Source organism: Pseudochaenichthys georgianus, chromosome 9 (genome assembly GCF_902827115.2).
Source record: "Pseudochaenichthys georgianus chromosome 9, fPseGeo1.2, whole genome shotgun sequence".
In the NCBI taxonomy this organism is placed as follows: Eukaryota; Metazoa; Chordata; class Actinopteri; order Perciformes; family Channichthyidae; genus Pseudochaenichthys; species Pseudochaenichthys georgianus.
Window position 1 is genome coordinate 27505286 of NC_047511.1, and position 12724 is coordinate 27518009.

General features: G+C 39.4%; 1 protein-coding gene across 3 annotated transcripts; it reads right to left on the reverse strand.

Moving 5' to 3' along the window:
• Positions 1 to 332: 332 nt before the first annotated feature.
• On the reverse strand, positions 333 to 10804 carry LOC117452470 (mothers against decapentaplegic homolog 4-like). 3 transcript variants are annotated; one of them, XM_034091132.1, is made up of 11 exons: positions 10742 to 10804; positions 10503 to 10626; positions 8772 to 9173; positions 8310 to 8484; positions 7574 to 7828; positions 6873 to 6980; positions 6713 to 6763; positions 6026 to 6209; positions 3575 to 3743; positions 3235 to 3373; positions 333 to 2698 (listed from the first exon to the last, which is right to left on the reverse strand). In XM_034091132.1, exons 3-11 carry the CDS (start codon positions 9009 to 9011, stop codon positions 2487 to 2489), a joined length of 1533 nt encoding a protein of 510 aa, XP_033947023.1. In that variant the 5' UTR covers positions 9012 to 9173; positions 10503 to 10626; positions 10742 to 10804; the 3' UTR covers positions 333 to 2486. The 3 variants fall into 3 exon arrangements, with proteins under 3 accessions (XP_033947023.1, XP_033947022.1, XP_033947024.1); XM_034091131.1 differs by having other exon boundaries at positions 10503 to 10771; XM_034091133.1 differs by lacking the exons at positions 10503 to 10626; positions 10742 to 10804 and adding an exon at positions 9589 to 9727.
• Between the last annotated feature and the right edge of the window lie 1920 nt (positions 10805 to 12724).

Below are 12724 nucleotides of genomic sequence, written 5' to 3' on the forward strand. Positions count from 1 at the left end.
ACAGCGCCACGGCTTCCACAGATGACATTTTTTTAATGTATTTATTGTCAAAGCATTTATTATATTTATTGCTATCGGGATGTTAAGAGCATTCCATGGAATATAACAAAAAGTGTTTCTGAAGTGAATTACCTACCCCACCTTTAAAGCACGACCAAACATAACATTATTTCTCCAGACAAAATTCAGCATCACTTCTTTCTGAATAATCAGTTGCATAATTATGGTAATAAATCCAAAAACCTGACTCTTATTCGTGCTGTTTGAAAAAAAACAATGCTTTTCAAATGATAGTGAATTATCAAAGATGAGTAAAAGGAAAGAAACCACAGCTGAGTATGCAGTGTGTATTTTTCCATGTTATCTGTAACCCACAAAGACAGCATTGTTCAAAGGGACAAATACACAAATACATGTTTTAAATGTCTTGTCAGATACATATGTTCAGACAGGATTTACTGTATGGCGATTTGCTGTGAAAAAAAGCCAAAGAAAACAAAAGATGCACGGGCAGATGAGATGGGACTTCATATCTATTTATGTGTGTCAATTTAGCTTCACCTATTTCTACACCTGTGAGAAAAATGTGTCTTCTAATTTTAGAGTTATTGTAGTATTTAAACAAATTATGCCTCAGAGTTCTTTAGGAGCTTAGGTTCCAGCAATTTGAGTTTATGTTCTTAAATTTGGATATTTTCCCTTAGTTATTCCCTCGGTTTGCCTTAAATGCTTTTGTCATAAACCAGCAGCACTCCAGTTTTCTACACTCCACAGAGTCCAGTTTCCCTGTTTAAAGCAGGGCAAGTGAAGTACTCCATTTAAAAAAGGGTTAGATATAAAAGGGTCTATTTGCCATTCAAATCATGCAGACATTGACATACAAAAGAAAGAAAACTGCAAACCCAAAAAATTAAATGCAACTCCAAACTACAAATGTGTGTAAAAGTGAAAGGGCAAAAACAGTTTTTAAAAATGTGACTTAGTGTTATACGTTTTTAATACTAATGTACACAAAGATGCGTCTTTTCACAATCCTACATCAAATATAAACCACTCTATTCACTCCCTTTTCCACATTGCAGGACAACCAACTCAAATTAGGGTTATTGAATTAAAAACTTGAAAAAATGAAAGTGCTAAAATTACAATACAAATCAGTTAATAAAGTAACAAAAATAGAACCCAAAAAAAGAGTCAATATTGCTGTGAAATTGTCTTGTATTTGTGTCAGTAAACTATACACAAGAGACCTTGATCAAGTAGGCGGGCTGCAAGTCATAAGATATTTCAGTTCAATATTTCTCAACTGTGTGGAGAGTGTCGGGTATGGTTGAAGATAAAGAGACATACAATTGAAAAGAAAACAAACATAATCCCCTTTAAAATTTAATTTCCAAATGAACGTCCACTGGACTTCTCTCATGATCACACAAGACTGCTTCTGAGTAATGAATACTTTGGTTTTCCCAAACATTGATACACTTTGTTGCTTTTACCATGATTAAACTTCATACATCTAAGACCAGCTGTCTGCCTCTTACCCACTTTTACTGAACAAAATAACAGGGCACTTAACAAAACAGTAACCATACATGAAACAGGTGAGAGGAGACCAGGGTGGAGATTTACCAACGACGAATGATTGACGAGCCTCCTGTCATCACAATATTTGAGTGAGTGGAGAAATAATATTTTCACAGATAGTTGGTCAAAACAGATATTGCCATTTAACTTTGCATGTCATGACGCCACTGAAGGACAATATTGTCTTGTGAAAGTGGGGATCTTGTTTAATTGAGAAGAGGAAATAAAAAAGATTTGTCATTGGACCTCCATAAAACCCATAACCAATCACAGAGAAGCCCCTAGACTTGACCTCGTTTCAGTTCAGAGAGTGAGTCGGCTTGAGGCATGGCGCTTGTCCTTTCGTTCCGTGTGATGTTCGTGGATGGCTGATCGTGGACCAGACTTGCTTGTCATGCCAGGTGTGAAGCAGTCTGACACAATAGAAACCAGCAGCACTCTCCTGGTGCTCAGACACTCATCCCGCAGCTGTACAGCCCTCAGGCGTTCTTCCATTGTTCAGTGAGTCTGATGTCTGTCAGTAGTTGTGGACTGAGTAGTCGCTGTACATTCCAGTTTCATGGGATCTTCAGGTCATCTATCATCATGATGTGTTGCTTTGTAACTGTCTACTCATCTTTCCAGTCATAACAAATCAAAGCCATATATCAAAAATAAAGAGCAACATATCTTTATTTAATATAAGGCTTTAGCTAATTGTAGTGTCACTAATGCTGAAAAAAAGCAAAAGTAGGGGCCACAGTGCACAAAGGTACCTCAAAAACACCTGAATGTTTATTTTGTCATGTGAGACAGCTACAGTGTCACAGCTGTTTCACTGGATTCTCCACACGGTTCACTGAGGACGACTCTCCGTAGCCGCTGTATGCTGCAGTGTGATGCTGCGGGGGTGGGGGCGCATCTCAGTCCAGAGGTTGAGGGTCTGCTATAGGCATAGTGTGCAGAACCTCGTCCAGTAACTGGAGGGCTCTGTGCAGGTGGATCTCAATCCAGCAGGGGGTCTCCTTGATGCTCTGCCGGGGGTAGTCGGGACCCCAGCCCTTAACAAAACTCATCCTGAGAATACACAGCCTCCGCAGGTCATCCACCCCGATACCAGCTGCTGCCGAGAGACCTGGAGGACAGGAGAGATCAGGTGAGTGGGATAAGTTTGTGTGTGAAAAAAACTTTTAAAATTTGAAATAGGATTCAAGTGAATTGTATTAACCGAAGATTTCAAGTGATAACTATTATTTTGAGTTAAAAAAATGATAATCGAATAATTGAAATCAATTCCCAATTTTTAGGCAACTGAGTATCTGGGTTTTGGGCCAAATATTTTCTGAAGATTTAAAAGACTAAAACAACACCGTAGAAGAAAAATCACTAGAAAATGTAACTAAATCAAAATGTAAAATACTATTTTTCACTGAGCATTTCTATGTTTGCGTCATATGCAAGTACACAGCTCCCATTCACTGCTTGTTAACATCCACCCACTCTGCCTTTACCACCCCGATAGAATCGGAGGAGGAAACCCTCTTTAAACACACAGTGACATTTGACCTCTGCATTTAACCCATCCTAGTACTAGGAGCAGTGGGCAGCTATTGTACAGCGCCCGGTGTCTGTGTGAATGTGCATCGGTATATATAGAGTAAAGTTTCTTACTAATAGCTGGAGCAATTCCTCCAACTGATCCAGGGCCAGGTAAATTTCCAGCCACAGCGGCTGCCTGAGCTGCAGCGGCGGCCTGAGCCGTGGCGGCCTGCTGCTGCATCTGTCTGTGGCACTGACGGAGGTCGAACACCTGGCGGAGAGAGGAGACGTTAACAAATGTCCTTCAGCGGCAAGTACCTACTACCAGCAGAAATGTAAATGAAGACTGTGGCAGCATGGGGAAAACAGCTTAAAAAACAATGTCAGAGCAGAATGCATGAGGAGGGGGCATGGAAAGAGACGGTTTGATCTTTGATGTCCTCCTTCTACAGTCCAGTGACTATGTGCTGACCTTGATGTAAGCGCTGGGGTATATTTTGTGCACAGCGTCTCCAGGGGCTCGGCCGGCCTCTCTGTCCAGGTAGTAACTCTGAACAAACACTGCGTGGTCACTGAGGCATCGCACCCACACATCCCCCTCCCCCTTACACTCCAGCTGAACCCCTTTGCCAATGTGAAGCCTGGAAGAGAGGAGACAACAGGAAGGGAATAAAGCAGAGTTATAATATTGCCATATTGAGTATACTATCCATAGTAAACATTAGGGGTGTTGAAAATAATCGTTTCTACGATGCGGACGTGGACGATTCGGTATCGATGCAGTGACGGAAGATAATCGATTATAGCGTAGTAACGTTGCTTCCTGATTTTCCGGCCGCGGCTTTACTATAACGTTTTTTTTCCTGTCACTTTAATATCAAATCGGTCGGTGACGCAGGGGATCAGGGAACAGACGTGACAGCGGCACAGCAACACCAAACACGGAGCAGTCTGCTTTATCCACCAACACAACAACACCAGTCCAGAACCAACAGCAGAAGGAGGACCCGCTCTGAATCACTCCGTGTCGCTGCGGCTCAGACACACAGGGATTTATGTTTTTCAAAGATAATCGCGTTACAATCATGTCAGGTTTTTGGTGGATTTAATTAAGTCTTGGATTGCAGAGTATGAATGTCCTCTAGCAATTTTCAGACGATATATACGTGTGTAAAGTTTGTGAAGGCAGGAGGAAAAAAGCTTCCGCGATCACCGTCTCCTCTGTTCCTCCAAACCCCGCCCCCTCCCTGAAAATAATGAGTGACAGGCTGACAGTGACCCGATAGAAACTTTATGATTCACTTAATCACTGAGATATAATGAAGCTAACTTAATCTCATACATTCATGGGATTTATGTAACAGTAAGACAGAGAATGTAAGTGTGCACCTACATGCAGTATTTTAGTTTGTATATGCTATTGTAAATACTCCTGTTGTCTGCTGTGTTCAGACTCAAGTCCTGTGTGTGATGCCACATTCAGGACATTCAGTGTCCTTTCTTTAACAGAAGACCGTTGCTAGAAGCTGCAGCTAGACTGCAGAAGAATTATTTTTTTGTTTTTGAGGATGGAACAACTTCACACACAGATATAGGGAGGCTAGACCTATATTCATTTATTTTTGTTTATAAATGAATGTCAAGACATTTATGTTATTGATTTCTGAAGCACTTTCTAAATAATAAAAAGAGAGTTCATATGTATTTACTGCATGTATGCATTGATGAAAAATAAGCCATGTGCAGTAATATAGAAAATTGAGGATGCAACGCATTGGTATGAATCGTGATGCATCGGGACATCGAATCGAATCGTTGACAGGATAATCGTAATCGAATCGAATCGTGAGACCAGTGAAGATGCACAGCCCTAGTAAACATAGCCATTTATTGTCTGCATTCAACGATTCTCACCTAGACATATTAGATCAGCAAAATATGCAGAACTTAAATTGGTTTCACAAAGTTGCTTTATATGTTTTTTTAATCCTTTGCATGCCTTTGTCATGTTAGAATTACAAATACAAACAATTTGGTGGCCTAGTCATGAAACATTATTCTACATCCTTTTGACAAGAATATTCTCAGCTTATTTTTTAACTAAACAGGAAGAAATAAAAGGAACCAAATGTAAAGAAGGTTAGGCGATGTTATCTTGGATCAACATGTGCTTCTGAGCTTTTAACAGATGACATTGTGGTAGGGCTTGTAAGTGTGAAATGGGTAGAACAATAGTGCATACTCTAACCAAAGATACACCTAAGAAAATGTATTTTGCCTTAATATGTTGGGATATTTATATCTGCATCTAACACACATCTAAAGATTATATTATAGAGTTTCTGCAGGTTTCAACAAGTTACAATATGAGTTTAAGACCATATTTATACCAATGTGTATTCTGTTACTATGAATGAAATAAATCCTAAAAAAAAGTATGTTTATGAATGTATTGATCTGGCTTTAATCATGTATAAACGTAGTGTTTCCCATCCATATTTGTTTGATTTGGCATGTCCTTACCACAGCAAAGTGAAGCAGAATTTAATCTAAGCCTAAATAAATATCAATCTTAAGAAGCAGGTAGGATAGCACGATAGTCAGCATCAAAATAGTGCTTCATGGATCAGCAGCTTGAGCAATTCTAACCGGGGTGCAGAATCTCTATTTTGTAAATTATTGATGTAAAAATAACAACTTAAATGTATATAGCGCCTTTCATAAACCCAAGGACGCTTGTACAGAGGGAAACACAAAACACAGAACAGAACATGCTGGGACTAAACAGAAAAACAGACAAGGTTGTTCGTGTTAAGTGATACATCTCTTGATTATTTGCAGTGAACACAACAGTAGAGCATTCATTTTAGATCCCATCTAGTTACATTTAAGACCTTATTTATTAAGTTATCAAGGTTCCTACCTTGCTCTCTCAATGGCCTCAGTGCGATGAACATTGCTGAGCTGACCCAAGCAGAAGCGGTCTCCTCCAGAGGGGTCCACATAGCCGTCCACTGTCACGATGGGGCAAGAAGAGGGGACCTTAAACGTCTCCCCGACCTGAACGTCCATCTCAAAATAGGCAATGGAGCACCAGTAGTCAGGAGCTGAAACAGATGGGAGAAAACTAATGTCAACGGTTTCATTTCAGGAATGAACATTTTTCCTTGTCAAGCTATTTATAAAAAGGTATATCTTCGTAGTACAGATATGAAGACAAACAACCCACGTTTTCATTTGATACATTTGTAAAAAACATTATTAAACAAGGATATTTTGAATCGATTATTTTCATTGTTTCAGCACTATATGTATACTTTGAAAGTAACTTGTACATTTGATGTAATGACAATCAAAAGTTGACCCAGAGGCAATCAAACCCAGCATATTAACAAAGCTTTATATCTAATGTAGTCACCCACTTGAAGCAACAGTTGAAATGGGTAATACTGCTTTAGCAATGAAGAATGATAGCGGAAAAAAGGACATCACTCTATGAATCAAATTGTAAAGATCGATGCGCGGTTAGTCAAATTGATTCACACTGTTTTCTAAAACACCAAGAAAAAATAGCCCAGGGTCGATGTACTTCTGGATTTTGTGTTCTCACCTGGATGGTTGGATATAGGAGGCTGAAAGGCGAGCTCATTATGCAACGGCCCTGAGAGAAACAGAGAGAAATGTCAGTGATCACCCACTTTGAAGTAAATGCAATCTATAAAGCTATTCGTCTGTAGATGAACTTGAAGCTGTAGTGACAGTGTACTTACAGTAGTGTGTCGGATGTGGCATGGGGGGGTGGTGCTGTAGATGGCCGTTTGTGTGGTGGGGTGTGTTGGGGTTGAAGTTGCTGTTCCTCGACCAGTTGGCGCTGGCACCTGAGGAGAAAAGGACAACAGAAGTCAGACACAGATAAAGAGAACCGAATCAATAATTCACAAAACAAAGAACACTAGGCTTTTACTCATGATTTAAATTGAAATGACTTAAAAGTGGGGTAGGTATGTTTCAGAAACCGGCTCGAGATACACTTTTTGTTATATTCCATGGAATGCTCTTAACATCCCGATAGCAATGAATATCTTAAGTGCTTTGACAACAAATCCATACAAAAATTTCATCTGTAGAAGCCGTAATAAAAGTACAACCTACCTGCCTGTCAGCCTTCCATCTGGGCACAAACTTATCTGTGCCCTCATTGGTCATGTGCGCGTTCGTGTGTGTTGGAGGAGGGGCTCTATAAGGAAGTGGCAGATTTTCTCCGGTTGTGTATTTTCAAATTCTAGCGATCTCGAGCCGGTTTCTCAAACTTACCTACCCCACCTTTAATCCATTCTATTTCTGAAGTCATATTTTTTGAGTGAGACAGTAAAATGTTTACAGTAACTTTCAAATTACACACGCATACTGTATTGTATAAACAAATGCAGACATCATGATACATAAAGGAATATTTAACAACTGTACTAACCTCCTGATCCAGCAGAGATGGCAGGAAAAGCTGACGAAGAGGCGGAGGTGGAGGCCTCAGCAGGGGGGAGAAGGTTTGGAGTGGCAAAGGGCTCAGAGGGGGCCGGGTGGCTGGTGGAGGGGGGGTGCTGGATGGTCTGGATGGAGTGCCCTCCGTCGATCGAGGGCAGACTCTGCGGACCATCAAAGTCGTACTCATCTTTCACCATCAGAGCGGAGCTGGGGCCAGAACTGGCCAGAGTCAGTCCTGATAGGTCTGTGCACGAGGAACAGGATCGAAGGGCGGAACATGTTAGTGAGGGACAATTTACACATGTGATCCAGTCCCACAGTGTTTTACAAAAAGATGAATAGAAAGGGAACGATGAACTTTTTGACTTTTGCTTAAAAATACAAATAGACTATGTAATAGTAAATGTATAAATAAAGAGAGTAGTTGTGAACAAAATAACTTGTGTTTTCAATTTGAATAGATAATTATTATTATTATTATTAATTTTTATTCTGTTGATGTCCTCTTCTTTATTTAAGAGTCACAGTTAAGAGAGACTGTATTAAATTGCATTGAACGGCCTTTTCTTTATCGTTTTACATACATTTTAATGATCAGTAAGCCAGAACAACATCTTTTAGACAGTGTTTTTTTGAAGTTCTGTTTAGTTTTAATAGGTTCTGAAGAGCCCAATAAAAATGTTACCAATTTAAAAAAACTAACTGGAAGCTTCCCTATTACTCACCTATGCCAGGAGACACCACTCGCTCATAGTGATAGGGGTTGACACACACGTTGTCACACTTAAGGTCAAAGGCAAACTGGCAGTATTTGACATGCTTCAGTTCATTCTTATGCAGGTCAGGCCACCGCCACAGCCGCGCGTAGATTACATGAGGGAACCCTTTACGTCCCGCCACCTGGGAACAACAAAAATCAAAAAGATAGAGGAAGAATAAAGGGAAAAAGCATTAAATCATTTGTATACTCACTGCCCTTACAGCTGAGGTCAAACGCAGTGTCAATGAACGCAACCCGTTTTCCACTAGAGCAGTTTGTTCAGACTAGATTAAAAACACCATGGTCAAGTGCATCTGGCCCACCAAACTTTACACCCTGGGCCAGATGTACTAACGTGTAGAAAATAAATGTTATTCATAACCCTGTGTTTATTAAATCTATGATCCAGGTGACTGTGTGTTCCTACCTGCAGTCGTCCATCGAGAGTCCTCTGAATGGTCACACACTTGCTGGGATGGGCCCCGTTGGTGGTGATAGCAGTGATGAGGGAGTCAAGCTCATCCTTTTTCTCCTTCAGTTTCTTCACCAGGCTCTCAATGGCCCGCTTGGCAAACGTCTCGCTCTCACCACCCTGTCTGTGACACATCAGGCTGTGCACAATGCTCAGACAGGCATCATTGCTGGTAGGTGTGTTGGTGATAGACATCTTGACTTCTCTCTCTCACTGCACTTTCTGAGAATATATCTATATGTGGTTCACTCAATCAGGGAGCCTCAGCAGAGACTATCTTCACAGAACTTCAGCTGTAGTTGAGGAAGATGTGTGTCCTCACAAGACCCCCAGCATCAGGAAGGAAGGGGACAAAATCTGAAAAAAGGATAATTTGCAAATTTGTGATCAAACTGTTTGAGAAGTATGTTGATTGAAAATTATAGTCGTTTATGAGGCTGTAGTTTGTTGTGCTGTTAATTTGTTTGTTTGTATGAAAAGTTGTATTGCTGTTGTATTAGTTGGAGTATCTAAGGAACTTGCAACTAACCAAGAAAGTCAGGCTGTAAATTGCCTGTGTTTTATGTATTGTACATTTTTTAAATAAAGGCTGTAATTTACTGCCACCCTAGAGATTAATTCTGGTTAACATTTCAGCTTTTTAGGTAAAACCGATGAACATGATATTTCTATTTGAATCTGAGGAGCAGGCAGGAGGCATGAATCAGAAACGCTACTGTAACGATTTAACAGAATATTTATCAGTATAATAACATGCTAGCTAAGCAATTACCTCATCACCTGACGAAGTAATATTGTATGCACATGTGTCTAATTGAATTAAAACCCCTGAACTGTTCATTCTAGGATAGAAGTTAGGGTTAAGTTGTTTTGCGTGCCTCTTGTAGCAAGCTAGCGGCGCCACTCTGGCTGCCGTCTCCCCGCCGGGAAGTTACTGCATACGGACACAACTCACCGGAAGTAAATAATCGCCCTCTTCAAAATAAAAGCTAACATTTTAACAAAACGCAATGGAACTATTTTTTTCAATATGTAAAACAAAAATCACAAATGTGCTTTTAATAAGAACTGTTGAGCTCGATAAGAACCTAAACCCCATGACATTAGATAACTATTACAAGTTATACACATAGTGTCATTTTAGTCTGTGATAGTAAATTAATTGACATGTTATGCCCAAATACGTCTTATTAACGAGTGTAGGCTGAAGCTTGAACGTATTATACCTACCCCTTTTACATGCATGTACTAACCATTTAAGTACTTATTTTAAGTTTATTGTAGGTGTTGTTTGTAAAAACAAAAAAGTTCCAAACGTCTCAAACGCAATACTAATCAAACCTTAGTGCAATATATGTTGGCTAACATATTTATATATTTGTTGTCAAATTAATTTCACAAGTTAAACACTTGTACTGCTCGCTTTCGGTTTTTGACCGGAAACAGACGTTCATTCGGTTAGCTTGATGTGAGCTTGACTAGCTTCCTGCTACTAAACATATCAGCTAACACCGATTCATGTTGATATATCACAGTAGCAAATATAGCATGCAAATAGGAGGTGAGCAGGGACGCCGCGGCACAAACAGGTCGATATGTAATGTCAAAGTACAGTTTTACTGTGAAACCCTTGGTTGGTATAAATTCCCTCAATTAATAACGACATAAGGCTTTGTAAATAGCTACCTTAGCTTAGCTGGTGTAGCAGCTAGCAGCAGAGCCCTGCCTCTGTCCGAAGTTACCGACGGGGCGAGCAGTAGGGTGTGCAGATCCTGTACAATTCCTGGATTATCTTCATCGATTCTGCAAGCTGCTTACAAAAACATGATTGATTAAGTCCTTGTCCGCAACCTGTGGCTTTACATCCTTAAAACTGGAGCGCGGATCAAGTAAAATCTCAGATTTCGTGTCAAGTCCCGACTTACTTCACGCACTTCTCACACTGTTTCCTTCAATGGCGCGCTGCGCATGCGTACCATAGGAAAGGGGTTTGAGCTTTAGTTTAGTTTTAGTTTGAGTTTGAGTTCATATATATAAACTACTATCGTTAATACTGTTCCGGCTATTAAGTGATTTATTATCCCACTTTTATGACTTTGATTTAACAACTGATTTGTCATGAACAGATTTGACATTCCTTGCATGAAATTAGGAGGCATGTGTGTCTATCAGTTTACCATAACATGTAGGCTATAACCACAGACGGATTGTGTATTTGTAATCAGTTTGATATAATTACAATATAAAGACCAAGAAAACTATTAATAAGTAGATTGATAAATGATTCAGTTTTCAGTTTAACTTAACACCATGCCACTCATTTATACATTTATTTTCTCCAATGCACTTAACAAGGTGCTAATTAATGCATTGAAATCTGTTGCAGTGATATTTAGTTGGTCTAAAAAGTAGAAGTATCCACAATGTGCCACCGGCCACCTGCTGTAACCTCTCGACTGTAAAGAGAATATAAAAATGCTCTCTCTCATAGCAAACACACACACTTGAAATGCCCCATTGGTTATCACTTTGTCCCAATTAGATGTGAATATTATCCGTTGACAGCCGCAAGATGATGATTAATTTTCAGCTTTGGTAGCTAATGTACTTGGCATGCTCCATGCATGCTCCCATAATTTGACATTAATTGTCTACGCTTTTTGTCTTTGTTTCCCTTTTTTCTCTGCATCGTTTAGCTCTCTATTCTCCCTTTAATTCTTTAAAATCCACCATCGAAAAAGATAAAAAGAAAATACTTTTCCTTTGATTCTGTGTGTTCTTTATTCCCATTTCTTATTTACGGCAAGCATGTGACAGAATAAGTAGTACACAAACTAACATAAACAAGATAGAGGCATATTGTTGACGAACATTAAGTGAGGGGAGTCACATGGGAGCAATGAGCGTTCATCATTATCACATGTGTTTGCATGAACACACTGATGAATGGGATAGGAACCCAGTTGACTGCCATTCACTTGTAGTGTAATACAACATACTGACCAACAGAGAGCAGTACGCACCAGGCTTTAAACGCTGCCCGGTACTGACAGACTGTCGATTTCAAAAATCAGATGGTATTAATATTGTGTTATACCTTACAGGCTGAACCTTGTGATAAATATATTGTAATACCCATTCCATCTTCATAAAACCAGATCTCAAGATGTTACAGAAGTGAATACACTTTTGACTTAATCAAACATTGAGCCTATACTGAATGAGTAAGAGGCAAGCATAGCCAAAAGGAAATCAAGCAAACTCAAGATACAGACCTCCATCCATAGTTTGTGTGTCAAAACATAATGCATCAGTTATGAACCTAAATCAAACATATGACGTGCTCTGGTAATAACCCTTTTACAAAAAAGGAGTTAAATCACACACCATATGTAAAAGTAAATAAGATTAAAACGTCAAAACAAAAAGGCTTTCAAGCTAAATATACTCTTAAATCTCTATTGCTCTATTTGAATGTTTAATTGTGTTCTGCAGTCTTTTCACCCATATAATACTGAAGTGTGTTGCACTTCCTAATGTAATTTTTTCATAAAAGGATATCCAATATACAGTTCATGTTTGAACCTTGAGGTAGTTTTAAATCCCTGTACAGCTAGAATAAATGGCTGTACTTTCTGGTGATATCCCTATGAATTGAATTTGGCTGATTGCTTATAGCTCCCAGCATGCTTTAAGAACAAACTTATAGGAAGAAGATGCATTTATTTACTGTATTTAGCTTGAACTGACCATAAAGCGAAATGCGACTGTTCTCCACATGACTGCCATTCATCCTGCATTAGATGCAGATGTTTATCTGGCAGTAACAGTCCATTTTAACAATTGTGTGGCGTAAAACTCTTGTCAGTGTTCAGGTTGTACTCAGCTTAACCCTCGAAGGTATACAT

Bases quoted from the DNA above. Each gene is read 5' to 3' on its own strand.
- LOC117452470 (XM_034091132.1), bottom strand. From the start codon at position 9,011: ATGTCTATCACCAACACACCTACCAGCAATGATGCCTGTCTGAGCATT. The intron at 6,981-7,573 runs GTTAGTACAGTT...TTTTCTCCTCAG, and splicing joins CATCTCTGCTGGATCAGGAG to GTGCCAGCGCCAACTGGTCG. The intron at 6,764-6,872 runs GTAAGTACACTG...TGTTTCTCTCAG, and splicing joins GCCACATCCGACACACTACT to GGCCGTTGCATAATGAGCTC.